Here is a 27,841-nt window from a genome sequence, read left to right as displayed (position 1 = left end):
CTCTTCACCTCCGCCAGGGCCAGTTCTCCTGGATCCACGGCTCCAGGGATGGAGGATGCTGCAGGAGACACAGGCCTTGCTTCCCAGCTGAGGACTGTGGGTCATCTCAGGGCCATTTCACAGTCCCAGCATGCCCCAGCTCTCAGCTCTGCAAATACCAAGCAGCCTGCCTAGGCTTCCCCAGGTGATCAGCCCGGGGTGAGAGAGGAGAGGCCCAGCAAGCAGGACCCATGAGAAAGCCCCCTTCCTGGAGTTTGAGGCCCGCTCCCTCCTGCCCCTGCCTCTCTGTCCTGGACTCCTCCCTGCTCTGCCCCACTCCTGGGACCACGGCCATAGGGAGCTGTGTTTGGGTACAACGGCAACCCTGGGCCCAGAGAGTGGGCAGGCTCACCTGGAGGGGATCACAGTAACATGGCAGGAAGTGAGTGAAAAGCTGCCCCAGAACCGCACCTCTGCCACCCATGTGACTGGGGTGCAGTTCTCCCTTACCTCCCTCAGGCAGCGGCTTGAGTTCCACGGGCACTCCCTATAGCCCCCTCTGCCACCTCTCTTCAGGCTTGGGGCCATGACACTTTCCCTTCCCCAGCCCTGCCAACCTGGTGGGGCACTGGGCTTCCCTCTCGCAGGGTCCTGGGGACAGGCCTACCCTCCATCTCATACCCACAGATAGACCCTTTTTTCCTCCAGGGCCTGGTTCTATAAGTTCACTGCAGATCTGAGCCATACCTGAGCAGATCTGGGATTGGGAACACACTCTCCTCCTGTGAAAGGCAGCCAAGGATTCCAACTTGGTGAAGGGGAGAGTAGGGCAGAGCCAGGCAGGACACAGACTGATCACCTGGAGAAAGTCGCCATCAGCAGCCTTGGCGCAGGGGCAGGCCCAGCAGTGCCTTCTCCTGGATTTCCCCTGAGCAGGCCTCTGCCATGAGGGCACGCTTCCTTCTGCCTGTCCATGGCCCACAGCGAAGGACTGGTGCTCCTGCGGCGGGCTGCGGGGGGGCTGCTGACAGGACTGAAAACCTCAAGGTGAGTTTTGGGGCTTCATTACAATACTAGTTTCTGGTTGCTGCTGCAATAAATTACCACACACTTAGTGACTTAAAACAACACAAATTTATTCCCTTAAGAGTTCTAAAATCAGCCAGAATTCTAAAATCAGCCTCACTGAGCCAGTCCAGGTGGGAGCAGGGCTGGGGCCTTGCAGGGCTCTGTGGGAAAATGTGTTTCCTGGCTCTGAGGTGGCCTGGACTCCACGGCTTGAGCTGCCCTCAACTCCAGTTTCCTGCTCCATCACTACACCTCCCACCTGCTCTCCCGTCACCTGCTCTGCTCTTATATGGACCCAGATGAGGACATCAAGCCTGCCTGGACAAGCCGGGACAATCTTCCCGACCAAAGATCCTTAACTTCATTACATCTGCAAAGCCCCTTTGGCCATTTAAGGTAATTTTGACAGGTTCCTGGGATTAGGACATAGGTATCTTGGGGGGCCACTACTGGCCTACCACAACCAGACTGCAAAACCATTACACCCTCCGGTATAATAGTTTTGGTGTTTCAATGACTGGGAGGAAAAGGGTTGGGATTTTTTGCTTTGGGATCCCTCTTAACCTTGTATTTTTAAGGTCTAGGACTCACTATCCCTCCCCTTCCAACCAGAGAAACTCACTGCAGTATCTCCTTGAAAAGTCTGGTGACGTGTCTAAGTGCTGGTGAGAGGCACAGAACCAACTAAGGGCCCCACGCAGTCCCCATGGCCACAGGGTACCCGCCTAAGCCCACACCTGCTGACTGCAACAAACCTGTGGCCAGGATGGAACGCAGAGAAGGGTTTGAGGCCTGGAAGGCGCCATGAAGGCCATGGGGCAAGTGAGGTCTGCTGGGACAGTGCAGGTCTGCGGAGCTGAAGTGCAGCTGCAGAGGCTGGTCTGGTGCTGCGGGAACTGGAAGAAGCTGGGAGCTGTGATCCCTGTCCACAGAGATGCTGGAGACTGTGGCTGGGAGTGGCTCTGAGGCCGTGGAAAGAGCATCTCTGCCCCATGGCATCTGTGGGTGAGGGCAAGGTCCTCACCAGACATGTGCAGCTCCAAGTCCCAGATGCTGCTGGGCTTTTTCTTGGTACTGAGACAGCAGTGGGGCAGGGTGGGGCAGTGACAGGAAGGCAGGGAGCCTCTCTTGCTACCTCTTCTCCATGCTCTGCATCTGCAGACTGAGGGAGGTGAAGCTGGCCAGGAGGTCAGTCACCTCATCCACCTGCAGGACGGGACAGAGGCTCTGTTATGGGACATGGGGTGTGCCAGGCTCCCGGGTCTCTTCCACAATCCCACAGGCACAGAACACAGGCACGGTCTCTCCTCCCAGGGTGTGTGGTGGCTTCTGACTATGCAGCAGCTGACCAAGGGTTAATCTTTGACACCAGGTGGCCTAGGGCTGTCCTAGAGGGCAGTGCCATGAACATACACTAGCCACTGGCAACTTCAAAGGAAGTGAACGAAGGCTTTGAAGCCTGCAACCCCACAATCACAGTCTCTTTCCCCCACTTTTTTTTTGGAGACAGGGCCTTGTTCTGTTTTTTGTTGTTGTTGTTGTTGCTTGTTTGTTTTTATAATTTTTGCCTTTTTCCACATGTTCTGATAGGGCCTTGCTTTGTCACTCAGGCTGGAGTTCAGTGGCAATCACAGCTCACTGCAGCCTTGAACTCCTGGCCTCAAGTGATCCTCCCACTTCAGCCTCCCACAGTGTTGGGATTACAGGTGTTAGCCTCTGCAGCTGGTCCCAGCTCACAGCCTCTTTCTGATACGAGTGTCTGGTGGCATCGGAGCAGGGTGGACTGGCCCTGAGGTTCCTGCCAGGCCCTGGGTCTGGGCCTGTGGCTGCAGCTCACCTGCTCTTTGGTACTGGTCATCTGCAGACGGGTGCAGAGGTCGTCCAGGCGTTCTCGCTGCTCATGTTGCCCTAGACGCTCCAGATACTCCCTCAGCATATGGATGATCTGGAACAAGAGGGTGAGCTGAGCTGCCTGGGTTCCCAGGGAGGCAGAGAGGCTGATGCTGCTTCCAGAAAGCACAGTGGAGCAGGCGCCAACTGGGGTCAGTGTGAACACCCAGGAGCCCTGGGGCCAGAGGCAGGTGTGTCTGTGGTTAAGGCAGCATCTGTCCAGTGCTGCCGTGGTGCCGTGGGCTCCACACAGGAGGGGTACTCACCTGCTTCACCTCCAGCCGCACAGCCTCCAGGCACTGGGCATGGCCCTCCTGCAGGATGTTCAGCTTCGACTTGGCCAGGTGCAGGGGTGTGCGGCCAGCTCGGTCCAGGGCGTCCACACGGGCCCCTGCAGGTACCAGCTAAGGTGAGCATTCTGGAGGTGAGTGGGGGAGAGAGAGGACAGAGAGGGGAAGAAACCACATACCTCCTCGTAGCAGTGTGGTGATGACAGGGACATGGTTGGTACAGGCCGCTGAGGAAGAAGAACAGAGACTTAAGAATCCAGGACTGGCCGGGCGCAGTGGCTCAAGCCTGTAATCCCAGCACTTTGGGAGGCCGAGATGGGCGGATCACGAGGTCAGGAGATTGAGACCATCCTGGCTAACACGGTGAAACCCCATGTCTACTAAAAAATACAAAAAACTAGGCGGGCGAGGTGGCGGGCGCCTATAGTCCCAGCTACTCGGGAGGCTGAGGCAGGAGAATCGCGTGAACCTGGGAGGCAGAGCTTGCAGTGAGCTGAGATCCGGCCACTGCACTCCAGCCTGGGCGACAGAGCAAGACTCCGTCTCAAAAAAAAAAAAAAAAAAAAAAAAAGAATCCAGGACCACCAGAGCCTGGCTCTGTGTGGCCACTGGAGGGAGCAGGGCTGTGTCTCCCAGATGCCTGTGCCAAGTTATGCCTATTGAGAAGGTATCGCCAAGGCAACAGCTGGGTAGGACTCGGCAGCCAAGTTCAACTCCCTCCCTGTACAGCAGAGGAAACTGAGGCCTCACTGTGAGTCACAGTGCTGAGTGCTGCTGGGCTAGCCTAGGTTGCTAAATTGGCTCTGTCGAGGGCACAGCCAACTGCTAAATGACCCACGGGACACAGGCTGCTGGGGAGGGCAGCTCTGGGAGTGCAGGCCTAGGATCTTCCCTGACACTCACAGATACTGCTGGGAGCATGCAGGGCCCCAGGCTCTTCATCTAAAGAGCCTTTCTTTGCTGCAAATGAGTGGTCTTAGTGACTTCTGACATGCTTACCCAGGTGCAGTGGCGTGTTCCCCAGCCCATCTCGCTGGTTAGGATCAGCACCGTGGTCTAGGAGCAGCTGCACTGGAGACAGGCAAACCCAAGAGGAGCTGTCAGAGGCTTCCATTGCCTGGACCCTGAACCACTAACCTTGCTAGAGAGACTGGCTCAGAGTAGGGGGCACGGAATGCAAGCATGGATGGCTATGTTACTTCATTCATTCACTCACTCACTCACTCACTTACCAGAGTTCATGTGCAAGGCCTTGAGGGCCAGGAACTGAGGATTTGGGGAGGGCCTCTTGGCCTATGCAGGTGTAGGAATGAGACTTGAAGGGTTAAGTAAAGTTCTTCCAATAGCAGCTGCTCCTGGTGAAGGCTCTCCAGGGCATTTTCTGCTTCTCCCACAGCCAAGCACCATGGGGGGAATTAAGTCAATAAACGATGCTGAGCTCCATGGATAACCTCTCCCTCCTGGCACTCCTGGGGTCACCTCAGGGGTGGCTGTATTACCATCAGGGTCTGCCAGTACCCAGAGGGATGCATAGGCAGGTAGCTTGGCTCCCAGACATCATACAGGGAGGTCAGGCTGAGCCTCACACCGTATACACAAATTAATTCAAAAGGGACCATAGACCTAAGTGTGAAAGCTAAAACAGTCAGGCTTCTGGAAGAACATGAACATCTTGGGCAGGCAAAGATTTCTTAAATAGGTCACAAAAATACTAACCATAAGAAAGAAAAGGCCAGGCATGGGAGCTCAGGCTTGTAATCCCAGCACTTTGGAATGCTGAGGCAGGTGGATCATTTGAGCTCAGAAGTTCAAGACCAGCCTGGGATACATGGAGAAACCCTTTCTCTATACTAAAAATACAAAAATTAGCTGGGCATAGTGGTGACAGACCTGTAGTGCCAGCTACTTGGAAGGTTGAGGTGGGAGGGCGGCTTGAGCCCAGGAGGCGGAGGTTGCAGTCAGCCAAGATGTGCCATGCACTCCAGCCTAGGCAACAGAGCCAGACCCTGTCTCAAAAAAAAAAGAAAAGAAATATTGATAAATTGGATTCATTAAAATTAAGAACATGGCCGGGCATGGTGGCTCATGCCTGTAATCCCAGAACTTCAGGAGGCCAAGGCAGCCGGGTCATCTGAGGTCAGGAGTTCGAGACCAGCCTGGCCAACATGGGGAAATCCCGTCTCTACTAAAAATAAAAAATTAGCTGAGTGTGGTAGCGTGCACCTGTAATCCCAGCTACTTAGGAGGCTGAGGTGGGAAAGTAGCTTGAACCTGGGAAGCAGAGCTTGCAGTGAGCCGAGATTGCACCACTGCCCTCTAGCCTGGGCAACAGAGTGAGACTCTGTCTCAAATAAACAAATAAATAAATAAAAGTAGGGGCCGGGCACAGTGGCTCATGCCTGTAATCGCAGCACTTTGGGAGGCCAAGGTGGGCGGATCACGAGGTCAGGAGATCAAGATCATCCTGGCTAACATGGTGAAACCCCGTCTCTACTAAACAAAATACAAAAAATTAGCCGGGTGTGGTGGCAGGCGCCTGTAGTCCCAGCTACTCGGGAGGCTGAGGCAGGAGAATGGCGTGAACCCGGGAGGCGGAGCTTGCAGTGAGCCAAGATAGCACCACTGCATTCCAGCCTGGGCAACAGAGAGAGACTCCATCTCCAGGAAAAAAAAAAAAAAAAAATTAGCTGGGCGTGGTGGTGTGCACCTGTAATCCCAGCTACTTGGGAGGCTGAGGCTGGAGGATTGTTTGAGCCTAGGAGATTGAGGCTGCAGTGGGCAGTGATCATGCCACTGCACGTAAGCCTGGATGACAGAGTGAGACTTTGTCTCAAAAAAAGACAGAAACCTTGTTTTTAAAAAAATGGACAGAAGATTTGAACATATAATTCATAAAAGAGGATGTAAAAATGGTCAATAATTGGACACAGGGAGGGGAACATCACATACTGGGGCCTGTCAGGGGGTGAGGGCCAAGGGGAGGGAGAGCATTAGGACAAATACCTAATGCATGAGGGGCTTAAAACCTAGATGACAGGTTGATGGGTGCAGCAAACCACCATGGCACATGTATATCTATGTAACAAACCTGCATGTTCTGCACACGCATCTTAGAACTTAAACTTAGAAAAAAAACAAATGGACCGGGCGTGGTGGCTCATGCCTGTAATCCCAGTACTTTGGGAGGCCGAGACAGGCGGATCTCCCGAGGTCAGGAGTTTGTGACCAGCCTGGCCAACATGGTGAAACCCCGTCTCTACTAAAAATAAAAACATTTACTGGGTGTGGTGATGCGTGCCTGTAGCCCCAGCTACACGGGAGGCTGAGGCAGGAGAATTACTCGAACCCGGGAGGTGGAGGTTGCAGTGAGCTGAGATCACGCCACTGCACTCCAGCATGGGCGACAGGCAAGACTCCATCTCAAAAAAAAAAAAAAAAAAAAAGCCAATAAACACATGAAGAGGCACTCAACATTATTGGCCATCAGAGAAATGCAAATTAAACCACTATGAGACACCAAAAGGCCTAAGATTAAAGAGAGACAACAGCAAGCACTGGCAGGGACGTGGGGAAAGGTGGAACTCTCTTACACTGCTGGTGGGGAGTGGGAGTGTGTCAGTACATCCCCTTTGGGAAAAGGTTTAGTAGCACCTACCAAAGCTAACTACATGTGTAACCTAGTGACCCAACAATGCCATTCCTAGGTTTATAGAGGATACATGAGTGCTTACAGCCACAAATCACATATGCAAGAATGTTCACAATGCTCTACTCATAAAGCTAAAACCTGGAAACACCACAAATGTCTATCAACAGTAGAATGGATAAACGGGGTGTATCACAATGAAATGCGAACCAGCGTAAGACAGTACAAACTACAGTCCACCCCCCTCCCTAACTGTGAGTTCTGTGTACACAGATTCAATGAACCCTGGACTCAGAACCCGAGGATATGGAGTGCCAACTTTAAGGGACTTGAGCATCCATGGAGTTTGGTATCTGAGTGGGGTCCTGGAACCAATTCCCTGAGGATACTGAGGGAACACTGTATTGATATAGGCAGTATTCATGGGTGAATCTCATGGAGATAACTTTGAGTAAAAGTATGCACAGGCCGGCTCAGTGGCTCATGCCTGTGATCCCAGCACTTTGGGAGGCCAAGGCAGGTGGATCACGAAGTCAGGAGTTCAAGACCAGCCTAGTCAACATGGTGAAACCCCATCTCTACTAAAAAATACAAAAAATTAACCAGGTGTGGCCGGGTGCGGTCGCTCACGCTTGTAATCCCAGCACTCTGGGAGGCTGAGGCGGGCAGATCATGAAGTCAGTAGATCGAGACTATACCGGCTAATACAGTGAAACCCCGTCTCTACTAAAAACATACAAAAAATTATCCGGGCATGGTGGCAGGTGCCTATAGTCCCAGCTACTCAGGAGGCTGAGGCAGGAGAATGGTGTGAACCCGGGAGGCAGAGCTTGCAGTGAGCTGATATCTGATAACGCGCCACTGTACTCCAGTCTGGGCGACAGAGGGAGACTCTGTCTCAAAAAAAAAAAAAAAGAAATAACATGTGGTGGCAGCCACCTATAATCCCAGCTACTCAGGAGGCCGAGGCAGGTGAATCGCTTGATCCCAGGAGGCGGAAGTAGCAGTGATCCGAGACTGTGCCATTGCACTCCAGCCTGGGCGACAGAGCGAGACTCCATTTCAAAAAAAAAGACAAGAAAAGCTGTCCTGCTGCTGTGGTTGGCACTGAGTAAATGTTACCTGAATGTCTTAAAGGCCTGGGCCCTGGACTCTCCAGTGGTCTCTTAGTTGGAGACATCCCTTCACCCTCAGTCAATCATATTATCTCCCCCAGGTTTACCCTGCCCCAGTCCAGCAGTGCCAGTTCCACAGGCTAATGGAGGGAGAAGGGCAGGGCACTGCAGTGCCAAATCTTCCTTATATCCAGGACAACTGAGCATCCCAAGGCTGTGCAGACAGCAGCATCTCCCCGAAGGCCTGTGCAGAGATACTACTTGCCCAGCCCCACTCCCTCCTCCCTCCCTAGGACTCACCAATCTGGTCATTGCCATTGCAGGAGGCAAAGTGTAGAGCTGTGCGGCCCTTGTCATCAGCTGCACAGGGATCCGCGCCATCTTCCAGCAGCTGCTGCACTGACACCACCAAGACAGAGGGAGAAAGGGGGAGAAAGCGGCGATGTTAGCTAAGCTGCAGACTCGAGGGATGGAGAGGGAGGCTCAGGGGTACCTCTAGACAAGACATCGACAATGCATAGGAAAGCAGCCGTTCCTGGATGCTGGTCCCATGGGAACAAGCGACTTGTTCATCTGAGGGCATAACTGAGGGCCATGGATTCTGTGTGCTCAAACTACACGCCTAGTGATACATAGGAGGTTCTAGGCCCTCAGGGTCAGAAATTTTAGAGTCACAAGAATCCCTAGCATAGAGAGTGGCCTCCCTCCCTTGACTTCAGCTTGGATACACATCCATTCTGGCTGCAAACAGCTGCCCAAGCTATTGGCCTATGCTTTGTTCCCAGCAGGCAGCCATCCTCCGAGGATGCTGAAGGAAGACTGTACTGATACAGGTAGTATTCATGGGTGAATCTCATGGAGATAACTCTGAGTAAAAGTATCCACAGGCTGGGCGCAATGGCTCATGCCTGTAATCCCAGCACTTTGGGAGGCTGACGCAGGTGGATCACCTGAGGTCAGGAGTTCAAGACCAGCCTGGCGAACATGGTAAAACCCTGTCCCTACTGAAAAAATCCAAAAATTGGCCGGACATAATGGCAGGCGCCTGTAATCCCAGCTACTTGGGTAGCTACGGCAGGAGAATCGCTTGAACCTAGGAGGAGGAGGTTGCAATAAGCCGAGAATGTGCCACTGCACTCTAGCCTAGGTGACAGAGTAAGATCCTGTCTCAAAAAAAAAAAAAAAAAGAAAGAAAGAAAGAAAGCAAATAAACAGAAATCCTGTAGCTAAAGAAGTCAATGGATGAAATAAAACATATAATAGCTTCAACAGCAGACTTGAACAAGCAGAAAAATGAACCTCTGAGCTTAAAGACAGGTCATTTGAAATTATATAGAGGAAAAAAGAATGAAAAAGGAGTACATTGCCAACAGCATGGGGCAGTGGAAAGACTGACTTGGGAGTACAAAGGCCTGGATTTGGGTCCCAGTTCACCAGCAAATGGAAATATCTGCCCTGCTAATTTCCAGAGCTGCTGTGATGAAAATAATGGATATGAAATTCCTTCTTTGAAAAGTAGGGAGGCACTATAAATGTGACGCATTATGTACTAATGTACATGTCCAGCTAAAATGGAGAAAATTGCTGCCAAATGCCATTTTAGAGCAGATGTTTTAGTCTCTTTCACCCAGCAAACCTCTCAAGGACTTGAGTCCTTTCAGATGAAGTCCCGACAGCTTCCTCTCCAGGAATCCAGCTGTCTCCTCAAGCTGAGTCAGCCCCTCCCACTTCCATACCCACTTAGTGACCTGTTCATCCTCTTCCTCTACTATTAACATCTTGTGCTATTTTAGGGGAATTGTTACCATACAATGAGCACCAGTCAGGCATTAGGTACCTGAATGCTGAACCCCTCAATGACCCAGCATGGTGTCAAGTGCATTTTACAGACCAGGACACCTCGGGTCAAAGACATTACAAAGGATGTAAGTTACATTAACCCAGATAACAGGAGGCAAAGCTGGAATATAAACCCATGTTTCTCTGGCTCCAAAATTTACACCTCTTCAATTAAACACTAACTTTACTTTTGTGTGTGTGTGCGTGTTTTTGGAAATAATATCACATTACATCCTTCCTCTCCAACTATACTGTACTTTTTGTTTTGAGGTGGAGTCTCATTTTGTTGCCCAGGCTGGACTGCAGCGACACGATTTCGGCTCACTGCACCCTCCACCTCCCAGGTTCAAGTGATTCTTCTGCCTCAGCCTCCTAAGTAGCTGTGAATACAGGCACATGCCACCATGTCCAGCTGATTTTTGTGTTTTTAGTAAAGACAGGTTTTCACCATGTTGGCCAAGCTGGTCTGGACCTCCTGACCTTAAGAGATCTGCCCGCCTCAGCCTCCCAAAATGCTGGGAATACAGGCAAGCGTCACTGTGCCAGGCCTATACTGTATATTTCTTGTTTTATCTTTTTTTTTTTTTTTTTTTTTTTGAGACGGAGTCTTGTTCTGTCGCCCAGGCTGGAGTGCAGTGGTGCGATCTCGGCTCACTGCAAGCTCCGCCTCCCAGGTTCACGCCATTCTCCTGCCTCAGCCTCCGGAGTAGCTGGGACTACAGGTGCCCGCCACCACGCCTGCCTAATTTTTTGTATTTTTAGTACAGACAGGGTTTCACCGTGTTAGCCAGGATGGTCTCGATCTCCTGACCTCATGATCCACCCGCCTCAGCCTCCCAAAGTGCTGGGATTACAGGCGTGAGCCACCGTGCCTGGCCTTGTTTTATCTTTATAACCTTGGTGTCAAACATAGTGTCATACAAGTAATATGTTTCACTAATGATGCAGACTGGCTGAATAAATGAATAAAAATGGCAAGAAAAAGCTGATGAGAGTCTGGGCACGGTGGCTCATGCTTGTAATCCCAGCACTTTGGGAGGCTGAGATGGGTCTATCACCTTGGGTCAGGAGTTTGAGACCAGCCTTGGCAACATGGCAAAACCCCGTTTCTACTAAAAGTACAAACATTAGCCAGGTGTGGTAGTGGACACCTGTAATCCCAGCTACTGGGGAGACTGAGGCAGTAGAATCGCTTGAGCCAGCGAGGCACAGGCTGCAGTGAGCCAAGATCGCACCACTGCACTCTATCTTGGGTGACAGAGCCAGACTCCATCTCAAAACAAAACAAAAAACCACGGGGCTGGGCACGGTGGTTCACGCTTGTAATCCCAGCACTTTGGGAGGCTGAGGCGGGCAGACCACCTGAGGTTGGGAGGTCAAGACCAGCCTGACCAACATGGAGAAACCCCTTATCTACCAAAAATACAAAATTAGCTGGGTGTGGTGGTACATGCCTGTAATCCCAGCTACTTGGGAGGCTGAGGCAGGAGAATCGCTTGAACCTGGGAGGCAGAGGTTGCAGTGAGCCGAGATCGCCCCATTGTACTCCAGCCTGGGCAATAAGAGCAAAACTCCGTCTCAAAACAAACAAACAAAAACAAAACAAAACAACAACAACAACAACAAAACGGGTAATCCCAGCACTTTGGGAGGCCGAGGTGGGTGAATCACTTGAGCCTAGGAGTTCAAGACCAGCCTGGACAACATAGTGAGACCTCATCTCTACCAAAAAAAAGGTTACGAAGACTATAAAAAATATTTATTTGTTTTTTGAGATGAAGTCTCACTCTGTTGCCCAGGCTGGAGGGCAGTGGTGGGTCTCGGCTCATTGCAACCTCTGCCTCCCAGATTCAAGCAATTCTCATGTCTCAGCCTCCCAAGTAGCTGGGATTACAGGCGCCTGCCACCATGCCCAGCTAATTTTTGTATTTTTAGTAGAGATGGGGTTTCACCATATTGGTCAGGCTGGTCTTGACCTCCTGACCTCAGGTGATCCGCTCACTTCAGCCTCCCAAAGTGCTGGGATTACAAGTGTAAGCCACCGCACCTGGCCCGAAAAAATGTTTGTAATACACAAAAAATTATGCAGGCTACAACATGTGTATATAGCAGTTGGCAAGTTAGCCCATAAAGAAAATTCCAGTGTATAGGAAAAAAAGCCTTGAAGGATATTCAGCAAAATATTAACAGATTAGTTCCTTTGCGGACATCGATGTTTTTCTTATATATTTCTCTAATTTCCACAACACTTTTTTTTTTAATGTTTTTGTTATTTTGTTATTTTTACTTTTTAAAACAGGGTCATGCTGTGTCACCCTGGCTGGAATGCAATGGCACGATCATAGCTCACTGCAGCCTTGACCTTCTGTGCTCAAGCGATCCTCCCATCTCAGCCTAAGTAGCTGGAACTACAGGTGCACATCATCATGCCTGGCTAATTTTTTTGATTTTTTGTAGAGATAAAATATCTTGTTTTTTTTTTCTTTTGAGACAAGAGTCTCGCTCTGTTGCCCAGGCTGGAGTGCAGTGGTGCGATCTCGGCTCATTGCAACCTCCCCCTCCCGGGTTCAATGATTCTTCTGCCTCAGCCTCCCAAGTAGCTGGGACTACAGGCACGCACCACTACACCCAGCTAATTTTTTTTGTATTTTTAGTAGAAACGGAGTTTCACCATATTGGCCAGGCTGATCTCGAACTCCTGACCTCATGATCTACCCGCCTCGGCCTCCCAAAGTTCTGGGATTACAGGCGTGAGCCACCGCACCTGGCCCTGTAGAGATAAAATCTCTACACGGTGCACAGCGTAGTCTCGAACTCCTAGACTGAAGTCATCCTTCTGCCTCAGCCTCCCAAAGTGTTGGGATTACAGGTGTGATCACGAGGTCAGGAAATCAAGACCATCCTGGCTAACACAGTGAAAACCTGACTCTACTAAAAATACAAAAAATTAGCTGGGCGTGGTGGCAGGCACCTGTAGTCCCAGTTACTCAGGAGACTGAGGCAGGAGAATGGCATGAACTTGGGAGGCAGAGCTTGCAGTGAACAGAGATCGCGCCACTGCACTCCAGCCTGGGCGACAGAGGCAGACTCCATCTCAAAATAAAATAAAATAAAATAAACTATACAAAAACCAAACAAACATTCACAAAGGGAACACAAAATGCTAACCATCAAAGTGAAGAGCAAAGATGCTAATCCTACAGTGTTTCACCATCAGAGTCCTGCAGGGACCTGTCAATCTAAGAGGCTCTGAATGAAAAATTACAGCATTGCTATCAAAATAATAAAACCACCTGATTCAAGACAAACTAGACTTTCTGTGGAAATACGAGTATAATTAAAATATTCTCTGGCTACACATTAGACATATTAAAAAAAAAGAATGCTTATTACGTTTTCTTGAAAAGCAATCTGGGTTGCTGCTTAAATACTGCAACATATTATAGTTCATGGAAAAAGAGACTGAAGTGAAGAGAGCTGAAAAACTCTCCAGCATCCGGGCCTGCTGACTACTGCTACACCAGGAGCAAGAAAACCAGCTCAAAACCTGTGGTGCAACACCTCAGCTCCCTATGCTAAACAATCCCCTCTCCACATCTGGTCTAAGTGGGCTCTCCTAACCCATGGCCTTCAACCAATGCTCACACTTCAGCTGCTGATCACAGCATCCTGCCACCAAAACAGAATGATTCCACTTGAGATAAGCAGAATAATGGCTCCCAAAGATGTCCACACCCTACTCCCTGAATTTGTGCATATGTTAACTTACATGGCAAAAAGGACTTTGTAGATTTGACCAAGGCTAAGGACCTTGAGATGAGGAGCTTATCCTGGATTATTCCAATCTAATTATGAGGTTTTTTTTGGTTTTTTTTTTTTTTTTGACACTCTCGCTCTGCTGCCCAGGCTCGTTCATACAGTGGTACAAACAGAGCTCACTACAGCCTTGACTTCCCAGGCTCAAGCTATCCTCCCACCTCAGACACCCTAGTAGCTGGAACCACAGGTATGTGCCACCATACTTGGCTAATTTTAAAATTTTTTATAGGCTGGGCACTGTGGCTCATGCCTGTAACCCCAACACTTTGGGAGGTCAAAGCGGGCAGATCACAAGGTCAGGAGTTCAAGATCAGCCTGGCCAATATGGTGAAACCCCGTCTCTATTAAAAATACAAAAATTAGTCAGGTCTGGTGGTACACGCCTATAGTCCCAGCTACTCAGGAGGCTGAGACAGGAGAATTGCTTGAACCCGGATGTGGAGGTTGCAGTGAGCCAAGATCATACCATTGCACTCCAGCCTGGGCAACACAGCAAGACTCCTTTTTGTGGAGACAGGGTCTCACTATTTTGCCCAAGCTGGTCTTGAACTCCTGGTCTCAAGCAATCCTCCTGCTTTGGGTCCCATCATGCTGGGATTACAGACATGAGTCACTGTGCCCAACCACAAACTCTTAAAATCAGAGAACTTGTCCCTGCTACTAGAACCAGCGACAGGTCAAAGTGAGAAGGACTCAGCCCACTGTTCCTGGCTTTGAAGATGGAGGAAGAGGCCAGCCATCAGCCAAGGAATGTGGACAGCCAGTAGAATCTGGAAAAGGCAGGAGACAGATTCTCCCTTAGAGCCTCCAGAAGGCAACGCAGTCCTGCCGTCATCTCTGTCTCAGCCTGGTGAGGCTTATGTTGGACTTTTGACCCACGAAACTGTATGATAATAAATTTGTGGTTTTTAGGCCACTAAGTTTGTGGTTATTTGTTAAAACAGTCATAGAAGACGAATATACCACTTTTTCCTGATTCACAGAAAGAATTTTAAGTCAGTGGATAAAATTAAGTTTCTTTTTTTTTTTTTTTTTTTTTTGAGACGGAGTCTCGCTCTGTCGCCCGGGCTGGAGTGCAGTGGCGCGATCTCGGCTCACTGCAAGCTCCGCCTCCCGGGTTCACGCCATTCTCCTGCCTCAGTCTCCCGAGTAGCTGGGACCACAGGCGCCCGCCACCACACCCGGCTAGTGTTTTGTATTTTTTAGTAGAGACGGGGTTTCACCGTGTTCGCCAGGACGGTCTCGATCTCCTGACCTCGTGATCCGCCCGTCTCGGCCTCCCAAAGTGCTGGGATTACAGGCTTGAGCCACCGCGCCCAGCCAAAATTAAGTTTCTTACTGTATAAAGTGTCCTTGTACCTTTGGTACTATTGACTAGTGAACACTGGGGAACAACAAAAACCAGACAGCGTGGTGTCCTTCTAGGAGCCCCACCATGCCTTTCAGATGCTCATGTAACTAAACAAGTTGAGAACCACCTGACCTGTAACTACCACAAGGTCTCACTGAGCAGCTGCAGGTGGTGGCTCCGTGTAGATGATCACCTGGCAGCTAATGTTTTGGGGATTTTTTGTTTGTTTTTTTTGGTCTGAGACAGGGTCTCACTCTGTCGTCCAGATTGGAGTGCAGTGGCAAAATCGTAGCTCACTGAAGTCTCAAACTCCCAGACTCAAGCAATCTTCCCACTTCAGCCTCCTAAGTAGCTGGGACTACAGAAGCGAGTTACCACATCTGGCTAATTTTTTTTTTAACATTTACTTTTTTTTTTTTTGAGACAGAGTCTCGCTGTGTCGCCCAGGCTGGAGTGCAGTGGTGCAATGTTAACTTACTGCAAGCTCTGCCTCCCAGGTTCACACCATTCTCCTGCCTCAGGTTTCGAAGTAGCTGGGACTACAGGCGCCCGCCACCATGCCCAGCGAATTTTTTGTATTTTTAGTAGAGACGGGGTTACACCATGTTAGCCAGGATGGTCTCGATCTCCTGACCTCGTGATCTGCCCGTTTCGGCCTCCCAAAGTGCTGGGATTACAGGTGTGAGCCACCACGCCCCGCCAACATTTACTTTTTGTAGAGACGGGGTCTCCCTATGTTGTCCAGGCTGGTCTCGAACTCCTGAGCTCAAGTGATCCTCCTGCCTTACCCTCCCAAAGTGCTGGGATTACAGGCATGAGCCACCTCACCTGGCTGTGGCAGCTAAGTTGAGTATTCACTCCCATTAACCAGAAGTTCCAAAGTGAGTGCCTACTCTTTGCAGAGGACCGTGCTGGCTGCCAGGGATACAAAAGTATACATGGTCTCCACCATCAAGGATTCCACAGGGTGGTAAATGCTATGACATCAAGAAGTTCAAAGTGACAGGGGAGCATGGGGAAAGTGAGTGTCTAAGCTAGACTTACCTTCAGCAAGATGACTGCACAGTCAGACAATAAATACGTGAGCCTGCTCCAAGGGGGTGAGCTTGTAGACTGCCTTCCCATATACTGATTACCTGGCCTTTTCCTTCCCCAACCAGCCCATGGGTCCCTGTAGTTGAACCCACTGTGCACACTCACCTGTTTCCACATCGTTGGCATTGGCTGAGTCCCTCAGTCTCTTCAGAGCTGTAAAGAGAGTAACATGCTAGTTTAAAAAAAAACAGTCATTGGGGCCGGGCGCGGTGGCTCACGCCTGTAATCCCAGCACTTTGGGAGGCCGAGGCGGGTGGATCACGAGGTCAGCAGATCGAGGCCATCCTGGCTAACACGGTGAAACCCTGTCTCTACTAAAAATACAAAAAATTAGCCGGGCGTGGTGGCGGGCGCCTGTAGTCCCAGCTACTCGGGAGACTGAGGCAGGAGAATGGCGTGAACCCCGGAGGCGGAGCTTGCAGTGAGCCGAGATCGCGCCACTGCACTACAGCCTAGGCGACAAAGCGAGACTCCGCCTCAAAAAAAAAAAACAAAAAACAGTCATTGGCTGGGCGTGATGACTCACGCTTGTAATCCTAGCACTTTGGGAGGCCGAGGCAGGCAGATCACTTGAGGCCAGGAGTTCAAAACCAGCCTGGACAACATGGTGAAAGCCCGTCTCTACTAAAACTACAAGAAAATTAGCCGAGTGTGGTGGCGCATGCCTGTAATCCCAGCTACTTTGGAGGCTGAGGCAGGAGAATCGCTTGAACCCAGAATGTGGAGGTTGCAGTAAGCCAAAATCGTGCCACTGCACTCCAGCCTGGGTGACAGAGTGATACTCTGTCTTAGAAAACAAAAACAAAAACAAAAAAATAGCCATCTAGCCGGGTGTGGTGGTGTGCGCCTGTAATACCAGCTACTTAGGAGGCTGAGGTAGGAGAATGGGTTGAAGCCAGAAGGTGGAGGCTACAGTGAGCTGAGATTACGTCACTGCGAGACAAAGCGAGACTCTGTCTCAGGGAGAAAAAAAAAAAAAAAAAGCTATGATGGCCGGGCACGGTGGTTCATGCCTATAATCCCAGTACTTTGGGAGGCCAAGGCAGGTAGATCACTTGAGGCTAGGAGTTCAAGACCAGCCCAGCCAATAGGTGAAACCCCATCTCTACTAAAAATACAAAAATAGCCAGACGTGGTGGTGACTCACGCCTGTAATCCCAGAACGTTGGAAAGCCGAGGCGGGCAGATTGCCCGTGCTCTAGAGTTTGAAACCACCCTAGGCAACATGGTGAAACCTTGTCTACAGCAAAATACAAAAAATTAGTTGGGCATGGGGGTGCACACCTATAATCCCAGCTACTTGGGAGGCTCAGGCAGGAGAATCGCTTAAGCCCAGGAGGCAGAAGTTGCAGTGAGCCAAGATTGTGCCACTGTACTCCAGCTTGGGCAACAGAGTGAGACTGTCACAAAAAAAAAAAAAAAAAAAGAAAAAAAAAAAAAAGGAAAAAAAAAAGGCCGAGTGCAGTGGCTCACACTTGTAATCCCAACAGTTTGAGAGGCCAAGGTGGGTGGATCACGAGGTCAGGAGTTTGAGACCAGTCTGGCCAGTAAGGTGAAATCCTGTCTCTACTAAAAATACAAAAATTAGCCAGGCATGGTGGTGCATGCCTGTTATCCCAACTACTCGGGAGGCTAAGGCAGGAGAATCGCTTGAACCTGAGAGCCAGAGGTTGCAGTGAGCCAAGATTGTGCCACTGCACTCCAGCCTGGGCGACAGATGAGACTCCGTCTCAAAATAAATAAATAAATACATAAATAAGTAAGATAAAATAAAAATAAATAAATAAATAAAATAAAAATACAAAGAGTAGGCAGGTGTGGTGGTGCATGCCTGTAATCCCAGCTACTTGGGAGGCTGAGACACAAGAATCACTTGAGCCCAAAATCACCCCACGGCACTCCAGCCTGGGTGGCAGAGCAACGCTCGATCTCAAAAAAAAAAAAAACAAAGAAAGAAAGAAAACATATTTCTAAATCTTAGGTTAAGTTCTAACTTAAATCTATCTAACATGGTAAAACCCTCTCTCTACTAAAAATACAAAAACTAGCTGGGTGTGGTGGCGTGGGCCTGTAGTCCCAGCTACTTGGGAGGCTGAGGCAGTAAGCCAAGATTGCACCACTTGCACAGCAGCCTGGGTGGTAAAGTGAGACTCTGTCTTCAAACAAGAAAAGAAAGACAGTGCCCTGGGAACAAGGAGGAACTTGAAATGAGGCGGAGCTAGTACAAAGGCCACATGCTCCTGCAAATCCTCCAACTTTTTTTGGAACCAGATTTCCTCTCTATCACTTGTAGTCGCAGGGTGACCTTGAGCAAGCTAGTTAACCCCGCTGGGCCTCAGGTCTATCATCTGCACAACAAGGCTGAGTTGTTCTGCCAGCCCTGAGTTATTGTAAATTATTTACATGGAAGCTCTTTGTGAGCTGGTTACACAGATCATCTTATATTCTCCTTCAAAGTAGGTCGTTCCCAAATGATTTGCCTAAATTTGGTATTTCCTAAGCAGAAAGTTTTTCCCCCTCCAATGGCTAATGAAAAGCAATGTTTTTGTCATTGGAGATATGGTCAAAAATTGCAATTCAGATACATAACAATTCCTTGCTTTCATACAGCACTGTACAGTCTATACAACACTTCCAAATTCTTAATCTTTGCGACATGACGAAAATATGGCTAGTCATAGCCAGTCCTGGAAGAAATCCCGAAAGTCCCCATTCTTAATCTCTCAGTGCCTGGGTTTCCGTTTCACCCATGTAATATAGAAGACAATATGGTAGATATACCAGAGCAGGAGTTTGAGTCGGGCTGACCCAGACTCTAATATCAGCAACAGCCACTTGCTATGTGACCTGGAATAAGACAATTTCTCTGAGCCTCAGTTTCCTCTTCAGTAAAATGGGAAGAATTTCTATATCTCAAAGAGTTCTTGTGAGGACAAATGATCATGTATCAGCATGTTTGGGGCACAACAAAAGCAGCATAACAACTAAACATCCATTACCTTACTTAACTCATCCCATTTTATGAATGAGAAAACTAAGGCTGAGGCCAGGCCAATGGCTCATGTCTGTTATGCCAGTATTTTGGGAGGCCGAGGCAGGTGGATCACCTGAGGTCAGGAGTTCGAGACTAGTCTGGCCAATATGGCAAAACCCCATCTCTACTAAAATTACAAAAATTAACTGGGGGTGGTAGCAGGCACCTGTAACCCCAGCTACTCGGGAGGCTGAGGCAGGAGAATCGCTTGAACCCGGGGGGCGGAGGTTGCAGTGAACCGAGATCACGCCACTGCACTCCAGCCTGGGCAACAGAGAGAGACTCCGTCTCAAAAAATATAATAATAATAATAAATAAAATAAAATAAAAAATAAAAAAATTTAAAAAGTAAACTAAAGTTGAAAGGGTCTATCATTTGCCCTAAGGTCTTAACGTGGTAAAGGAGTCCAAGTCCGTGCATTTAAACAAGCTGATACGACTTGGCTGCAGGTTCTGGCCTCCCCTCTCCCTGATAATAAAAGTGTTCTCCAGTACCTCATTTTATTATCCACCAATAAGTGTTCCGACTCATGGGAAGTTTCCATTCAGAAATTCCCCAGTGAGAGAAGTCTGGGGTGACTGTCTCAGAGCAGGAAGACTTTTTTAAAAACCATCATCACCGTCATTACTGAAAGGAGACTCGAGGGTCAGTGTGGCCCTCAGCGCAGACGTCGGGGGACCGCGACTGAGGGTCGGGGGCGACCAAAGCGCCGCCAGCCGTCCTCCAAAGCCCCGCCCCTCATCCGGGTTGCTCCGCCCCGGGCCCCCGCGCCGCTCGCGCCGCTCACCGTGCACCTCCTTGCCCGTGGGCCCGAGCCGCCGGTGGGGCCTGGCGGCGCGCCTCAGTCGGCCGGCGGGGATCTTGCAGCGCAGCTCGTCGCGCGGCTCCGCATCCTGCTGCCACAGGACATGCAGGTAGCGCAGCGGCGACTGGGCCCCCCCGGACGCTCGGCCCGAGAGGCCCGCGCCGCCGCCCAGCGCAGACCCGAAGTCGGCGAAGGAGAAGAGGCCCTCAGCGCCCGTCAGCGGCTCCGGCGCCACCGCGCACTCGCCCTCCGAGCTCGAGTGGCCCGAGCGCCGCTCGTCGTCCGCGTCCCCGGCGGCGGCTGCCATGGCAACGGCTCCGCGCGGGCCTGGCCGCCGGAGCCTCGTTCCCGATCGAACAACGGACCTACTTCCCTCCTATCTGAGTCGCGCTGTCAGCTAGCGGGCGGGCTGGCCGGGCCTGAAACCACGGCAACCGAGCCGGGGTGGGCTCAGGCCGAGCCGTAGCGGCGAACCAATGACGACCCTTCCAGCTTAAACCCCTCCCAAAACCAATCGGAAAGGGAGGGCACAGTATAAGCAGGATAATTGGACAGGATTTCCGGCAACGTGACTGACAGACATAATAACCAATCATAAACTTAAAGTGACTTTGGCTTTCGCGGTACGTCGCTACCGGAGCCCGTAAAATGGGATTTCAGACACTTTTTTTTTTTTTTTTGAGTCTCACTCTGTCGCCAGGTTCGCGATCTTGGCTCACTGCAACCTCCGCCTCCTGGGTTCAAGCGATTCTCCTGCCTCAGCCTCCCGAGTAGCTGGGACTACAGGCGCGCGCCATCACGCTTAGCTAATTTTTTTTATTTTTAGTAGAGATGGGGTTTCACTATATTGGCCAGGATGGTCTCGATCTCTTGATCTCGAGATCCGCCCACCTCGGTCTCCCGAAGTGCTGGGATTACAGGTGTGAGCCACCGCGCCCGGTCTCTTTTTTTCTTTTTCCTCTCCATTTCCCGGTCTAACGAAAGAACAAGCAGATACCTTAGCCAATCAGATTAAGATGATTTGCAGGCACTCACAAAGGAAAATGAAGAAGCCACGCTATTCATGTAGATAGATATAGATGTTGTAAATCAATGAACGCAAAAAAAAAAAAAAGAAAGAAAGAAAAAAAAAGAACTTCCCACAAATGCATAATGTACGTGGGAAAGGGAAAATGTGTTGAAATTTGGAGATATCACTACAAACTGTGAGTCATAGTGTCTAAATGCAATGGATTTCCTTTAGTCAGAGTTCTCTAGGTAACCCCGACGTAGATAGCTGATTTACGAAGATTTGTAATACAAAGTGATTACATTAGAGCAATAGTTTAGTTCGACAGCCAGTCACTGAGCCAGTTGACTGCCAGGTCCTGGACACAGGATCAGACTTGGTGCCCCTGAGATGCTCACAGTCCAATGGGAGGAGACCAGGAAACAAATAAGTGTTCCTCAAGCAACATTTCATGGGTGCACCTTTTCGTAAAACTTCTCACAATCCCGTACCCCACAAACACTTCTATAAAGTAGACAAGAAGGACTGTCCCTATTTTATAGATGAGTTGAAAAGCAGAGAGAAGAGACTCATTCACTGTTGCCCAGCTCTCATGGGACCAGGTCTTGTGTCCAGGCAAAAGTTTTTGCCATATATAAACCCTCTCACTCAACCCAGTTAAAATGTAATCTTTCAGCCGGGCATGGTGGGTCACGCCTGTAATCCCAGCACTTTGGGAGGCCAAGATGGGCAGATCACAAGGTCAGGAGTTCAAGACAAGCCTGGACAACATGATGAAACCCCGTTTCTACTAAAAATACAAAAATTAACCGGGTGTGGTGGCGCATACCTGTAATCCTAGCTACTCAGGAGACTGAGACAGGAGAGTCGTTTTAACCTGGGAAGCAGAGGTTGCGGTGAGCTGAGATTGTGCCATGGCAGTCCAGCCTGGGTGACAGAGCGAGACTCCATCTCAAAAAAAGAAAAAAAGAAAAAAATCTCTTACAATTGGAAAAGCACTTCCAGAATTTTCAGTGTTTGCAGGTCACCATTGTGAGGTTTATCATTGTACTATATGGAGAAAAATGCTACGTTTATTTGTACTCTCCTCGTCTGCCCCATGATGGATAAAGTGCTGAGACAGGATCTCTCACTGTCACTCAGGCTGGAGTGCAGTGGTGTGATCACAGCTCACTGCACTCGAGCTTTCCTCCCCACCTCAGCCTCCTGAGTAGCTGGGACCACAGACGTGTATCACCATGCCTGGCTAATTTTTTTTTTGATTTTTTTGCCGACATAGTCTCACTTTGTTGTTCAGGCTAGTCTTGAACTCCTTGCCTCGAGGGATCCTCCTGCCTCTGCATCCCAAAATGCCGAGATTACAGGCGTGAGCCACAGTGCCTAGGCCCCAATTTTTTTTTTTTAAGATGGGGTCTTACTATATTGCCCAGGCTGATCTTGAACTCCTGAGCTCAAGTGCTCCTCCCACCTTGGCCTCCTAAAGTGCTGGCATGAGCCACCACATTCGGCCCAGTGAAAATCTTCTGACTGGCCAGGCACGGTGGCTCACGCCTATAATCCCAGCACTTTGGGAGGCCGAGGCAGGTGGATCACAAGGTCAGGAGATTGAGACCATCCTGGCTAACACCGTGAAACCCCATCTCTACTTAAAAAAAAAAAAAAAAAAAAAAAAAATTAGCTGGGTGTGGTGGCGGGCGCCTGTAGTCCCAGCTACTCGGGAGGCTGAGGCAGGAGAATGGTGCAAACCCGGGAGGTGGAGCTTGCAGTGAGCCAAGATCGCGCCACTGCACTCCAGTCTGCCTGGGTGACAAAGCAAGACTCCGTCTCAAAAAAAAAAGAAAATCTTCTGACTTCACAACTCCTTCTCAAATGTCATGAACATTTTGAGAATTGTTGTCAAATTGGAGCAACCTGTATCAAATTCCTGTCATATATGGGCTATAAGATTTCAGGTAATTTCTTTTCTTTTTTTTCTTTCTTTTCTTTTCTTTTTTTTTTCTTTTGAGGCGGAGTTTTGCTCTTGTTGCCCAGGCTGGAGTGCAGTGGTGCGACCTCAGCTCACTAGAACCTCCGCCTCCTCGGTTCAAGTGATTCTCCTGCCTCAGCCTATAGCTGGGACTACAGGCATATGCCACCATGCCCGGCTAATTTTGTATTTTTAGTAGAGATGAGGTTTCACTATGTTGGCCAGGCTGGTCTCAAACTCCCGACCTCAGGTGATCCATCTGCCTTGGCCTCCCAAAGTGCTGGGATTACAGGTGTGAGCCACGGTGCCAGGCCTTGGAGAAAGGTTATTATCATTTATTTATTTTATGTATGTATGTATTTATTTATTTATTTATTTATTTTTTTTTTTTTTGAGACGGAGTCTCGCTCTGTCGCCCAGGCTGGAGTGCAGTGGCCGGATCTCAGCTCACTGCAAGCTCCGCCTCCCAGGTTTACGCCATTCTCCTGCCTCAGCCTCCCGAGTAGCTGGGACTACAGGCGCCTGCCACCTCGCCCGGCTAGTTTTTTGTCTTTTTTTTTTTAGTAGAGACGGGGTTTCACCGTGTTAGCCAGGATGGTCTCGATCTCCTGACCTCGTGATCCGCCCGTCTCGGCCTCCCAAAGTGCTGGGATTACAGGCTTGAGCCACCGCGCCCGGCCCCTGTATTTATTTTTTGAGACGGAGTCTCACCGTGTTGCCCAGGCTGGAATGCAGTGGTGTGATCTCGGCTCACTACAACCTCCACCTCCCGGGATCAAGCCATTCTCCTGCCCCAGCCTCCCAAATAGCTGGGATTACAGGCGCGTGCCACTAGGCCCAGCTAATTTTTGTATTTTTTTTTTTAGTAGAGGCAGGGTTTCACTATATTGGTCAGGCTGGTCTCAAACTCTTGACCTCGTGATCTGCCAGCCTTGGCCTCCCAAAGTGCTGGGATTACAGGCGTGAGCCACTGCGCCCAGCCACTGGTTGTTATCATTTAAACTAGAAACTGGCCGGGCGCGGTGGCTCACGCCTGTAATCCCAGCACTTTGGGAGGCTGAGACGGGTGGATTATGAGGTCAGGAGATCAATACCATCCTGGCGAATACGGTGAAACCCCAGCTCTACTAAAAATACAAAAAAAAAATTAGCCGGGCGTGGTGGCGGGCCCCTGTAGTCCCAGCTCCTTGGGAGGCTGAGGCAGGAGAATGGCCTGAACCCAGGAGGTGAAGCTTGCAGTGAGCCGAGATGGGGCCACTGCACTCCAGCCTGGACGACAAAGCCAGACTCTGTCTCAAAACAAAAAACAAACAAACAAAAAAACTAGAAACTAAATGTCTCCCAAAGTTAGCTTGGTTTGAGCCAGGAATGATTAAGGGCAGTCTGGAGATTAAATGGAAGATGAGGGTTGGTTAGATCAGATCTCTTTCACTGTCATTATTTTCTCACTGTTATAATTTTTGCAAAGGTGGTTTCCGCAATAAAAATATTTCACAAATTTTACAAAAGCAAAGGACCATGAGGACATGAGACTGGGACTCTTCCTTGGTTCAGGGAGGGTCCTGAACCAAATCGAAGGTCTGTAAAGCTTAAGCTCCGTTATTTCCAAATTTGTATCACCTCTGGTGACAGCGCAAGGAAAAAACAGAAAGCAATAACGCAGCATAGGGAGTTGGGGCCGGGCATTGCAATTCTAAATAGGAGGTTGAGTGAATGGCATCAGAGCAGACACCTGAAGATGCCACGCAGATATCCAATGAGGAAGGGAATGGGAGTGGGGGCACCGCTGCATTCGATTCTAGACTTGGATAACAGTGAGTGCAAAATCCCAGAGGTGCAGTGTGCCTCAGTGGGAAAAGCGAGGAGGGCAGCGGGACAAAGGGACCCAGAGAGTCCTGGTCACACAAGAAATCAGTGGCGGAGTAGGGACTGGAACTCGGATTTCCACTAGGTGTTATATATGGGCAGATAGCTAAACTAAGGTCCCTCCTTGACACATACATCGGTTTTTATTGGTTTGTTTTATAACCCCATCTCTACTTTGACGGTTTCCCCCAGACTTGAACCCGGTGTACTCAAGAGCTGCCCCGGTCCCAGGCTTCGCGACACAGCTGGCCTCATTCTTGCCTGCTCCAACTTTAATGTCCAAAGTTGGGTGGCTCCTCTTTTCCATGCCCTCTTACTGCATAGGACCAAATCTCAATTTTTTTTTTTTTTTTTCCAGACCAAGTCTTGCTCTGTCGCCCAGGCTGGAGTGCAGTGGCACGATCTCGGCTCATTACAGTCTCTGCCTCTCGGGTTCCACCGATTCTCCTGCTTCAGCCTCCTGGGTAGCTGGGATTACAGGCGGAAGCTACCACTCTGGGCTAATTTTTGTATTTTTACTAGAGACGGGGTTTACGACATTTTGGCCAGGCTGGTCTCGAACTCCTGACCTCAGGTGATCCACCCGCCTCAGCTTCCCAAAGTGTTGAGATTACAGGCATGAGCCATCGCGCCCGGCCAAATCTCAACTTTTATCCCCAGTAAATTTAGTCTTGTTAAGTCCGAACGTTTTAATAATTTACTCGCTGCAGGCAAACCGCTTAAACTAAATCCATCAGGCCCCCCGTATCCGAATCTCCCTTACGCGAGAAGCCGGCCATCTTTTGTGTGGCATTCTTTCTGGTTTCTGTAACTTTGCCCCTCCTTTACCCCAAATACGTGTCTTCATATCTGAATCTACACCAGTATCACAGATTTACCTTCTTTGAGAAGCCTCTATTTGAAGAAAAGAAAATTCAGGCTACTTGTAACCCTCTTATTATTATTATTTTTAGACGGAGTTTTCGCTCCTGTTGCCCAGGTTGGAGTGCAATGGCGCAATCTCGGCTCACCGCAACCTCCGCCTCCCGGGTTCAAGCAACTCTCCTACCTCAGCCTCCCGAGTAGGTGGGATTACAGGCATGCGCCACCACGCCCGGCTAATTATGTATTTTTAGTAGAGACGGGGTTTCTCCACATTGGTCAGGCTGGTCTCGAACCCCCGACCTCAGCCTCAGGTGATCCGCCCGCCTCGACCTCCCAAAGTGCTGAGATTACAGGCGTGAGCCAGCGAGCCCGGAACCTCTTCCTTCTTGATATGGCTGTCTCAGATGGCCAGCGGCCTCGGAAAGGCTTCCGGTTTCCCGGCAGGCCCGAGGGGGGGGGGCTGAACTTCCGGCCTCAGGACGCAGGCGCGGGCCGCTCATTTCTCTCTTTCCGGCGGTGCTCGTGAGCCCGGTAGCCATGTCGTATCCCGCTGATGATTATGAGTCTGAGGTAAGGTGGCCCTAAGCGCGCGGTGAGCTTCACGCCGGGGAGATCTGTGGGACCTCTGGATGTGGGTCCCGGCGCGAGGCAGCTTCTGGGCCGCGGCCAGCTCCGGCCTACCTGCCGCGCGGCCCTCAGGCTGCTCCCTCTGTTCCCGGCCCCTAGACAACCCTGGCTCTGCCCGCCCACTTCGCGTGTCCGGTTCGCTTGTCCTTCCCGTTTCTAAGACCGGAGACCAAGGCTTGTTAGAGATTTCTGTGTTTCTGCACCTGAGTTTTTTTGGTCTGGGCTCCGTCAGGTCAAATCTCGCTGATTCCCACAGCCTCTTGTCCTTTGCACCCGTAATGTATTGTCATTGTCCGTTTACTGTCGCTTTTCTCTAAGGCGTGTGAGTTCCTCAAAGGCAGGCACAGTGTCTTATCCGCGTCTGTATCCTTAGCTCTCTGCTTGGCATCTAGACTCTAGGATGAGCGTTTTGAATTCACGAGTTGGCGACTGTTCCTGACTGTCTCTTTCCTTCTAGGCGGCTTATGACCCCTACGCTTATCCGGGCGACTATGATATGCACACAGGTGAGACCACGGCTTAGGCTGGCTGAGTACTCGTAGGGATCAGTTCCTTTGGAATGTCTTAGAACCAGCTCTGACAGGCACCTGTTAAAAATTGCTCTTTGGTGGTCCAGGTTTGGAGTCAGTCGTGCGTGGGGTTGTATAAAGCCTAATAAACCAGGCTTTTTATCATAGTCCACCTCAGTCTCGGAAGAGAAGGATTTCTTACCTGGCTATGGTTTTCTTGTGTAAACTATTAGCCAAAGAAGAAAACCTGTTTTATTTTTGTTTTTTTTTTTTTTTTTGAGATGGAGTCTCCCTCTTTCCTCCCTGGGGCTGGAGTGTAGTGATGCGATCTCTGCTCACTGCAACCTCTGCCTCCCGGATTCAAGCAGTTCTCTTGTCTCAGCCTCCCAAGTAGCTAGGATTACAGGCACCCACCACCATTCCCGGCTAATTTTTTACTTTTTTTTTTTAGTAGAGACGAGGTTTCGCCGTGTTGTCCAGACTAGTCTCAAACTCCTGACCTCAGGTGATCCACCGGCCCCAGCCTCCCAAAGTGCTGGGATTACAGGCGTGAGCCACTGCACCTGGCCCAAAGAAGAAAATCTTGATGTGAAAAATTTAATTCAAACCAAGCCCGGATGAAATCTTTTGGGAGGTGTCTGAGGTTTCCTGAAATGTTATAGTGACTGGACTTAGTAGTCAGTGTTATCCATTGTTCTAAGTACGTTGTGTGCAATATTTTGTTTAATTCTTACAGCGGTTCTGTACATTCCTGTTGTCTCCTAAAGAAGAGAAAATAAGCCGGGCGCGGTGGCTCAAGCCTGTAATCCCAGCACTTTGGGAGGCTGAGACGGGCGGATCACAAGGTCAGGAGATCGAGACCATCCTGGCTAACACGGTGAAACCCCGTCTCTACTAAAAAATACAAAAAACTAGCGGAGGCGGTGGGAAAAGCCTGGTCCCAGCTACTTGGAGGCTGAGGCGGGAGAATTAAAGTAAACCGGGAGGCGGAGCTGCAGTGAGCTGAGATCAAGCCCTGCACTCCAGCCACAAACTGGGAGCCAGACTCAGTCTCGAAAAAAAAAAAAA

General features: G+C 50.0%; 2 protein-coding genes across 5 annotated transcripts in view; one reads left to right on the top strand and one right to left on the bottom strand.

Annotated features, from left to right (window-relative positions):
• Positions 1 to 1,093: 1,093 nt before the first annotated feature.
• Positions 1,094 to 25,095, bottom strand: ANKRD54 (ankyrin repeat domain 54). Of its 4 annotated transcripts, none has more exons than XM_021921541.2 (8): positions 24,948 to 25,095; positions 16,198 to 16,245; positions 8,289 to 8,387; positions 4,227 to 4,298; positions 3,407 to 3,454; positions 3,204 to 3,328; positions 2,885 to 2,992; positions 1,094 to 2,253 (listed from the first exon to the last, which is right to left on the bottom strand). In XM_021921541.2, the coding sequence occupies exons 1-8, from the start codon at positions 25,078 to 25,080 to the stop codon at positions 2,179 to 2,181; spliced, it is 708 nt and encodes a 235-aa protein (XP_021777233.1). In that variant the 5' UTR covers positions 25,081 to 25,095; the 3' UTR covers positions 1,094 to 2,178. The 4 variants fall into 4 exon arrangements, with proteins under 4 accessions (XP_021777233.1, XP_031512175.1, XP_031512176.1 ...); XM_031656315.1 differs by lacking the exon at positions 24,948 to 25,095 and adding an exon at positions 19,915 to 20,564; XM_031656316.1 differs by lacking the exon at positions 24,948 to 25,095 and adding an exon at positions 19,915 to 20,532 and having other exon boundaries at positions 8,289 to 8,382.
• A 487-nt stretch (positions 25,096 to 25,582) lies between these two features.
• The window catches only part of EIF3L (eukaryotic translation initiation factor 3 subunit L), a 43,829-nt gene continuing 41,570 nt past the window's right edge, over positions 25,583 to 27,841 (top strand). Inside the window, exons 1-2 of the mRNA XM_003905521.4 lie at positions 25,583 to 26,207; positions 26,722 to 26,770. Coding sequence (XP_003905570.2) covers positions 26,175 to 26,207; positions 26,722 to 26,770 — 82 coding nt within the window. The 5' untranslated portion in view covers positions 25,583 to 26,174. The remainder of the gene's footprint in view (positions 26,208 to 26,721; positions 26,771 to 27,841) is intronic.

The sequence above is a fragment of the Papio anubis genome, chromosome 16, assembly GCF_008728515.1.
Source record: "Papio anubis isolate 15944 chromosome 16, Panubis1.0, whole genome shotgun sequence".
Lineage (NCBI taxonomy): Eukaryota > Metazoa > Chordata > Mammalia > Primates > Cercopithecidae > Papio > Papio anubis.
Note: the sequence above shows the minus strand (reverse complement) of the source record. Positions and strands in the feature narration are given on the sequence as shown.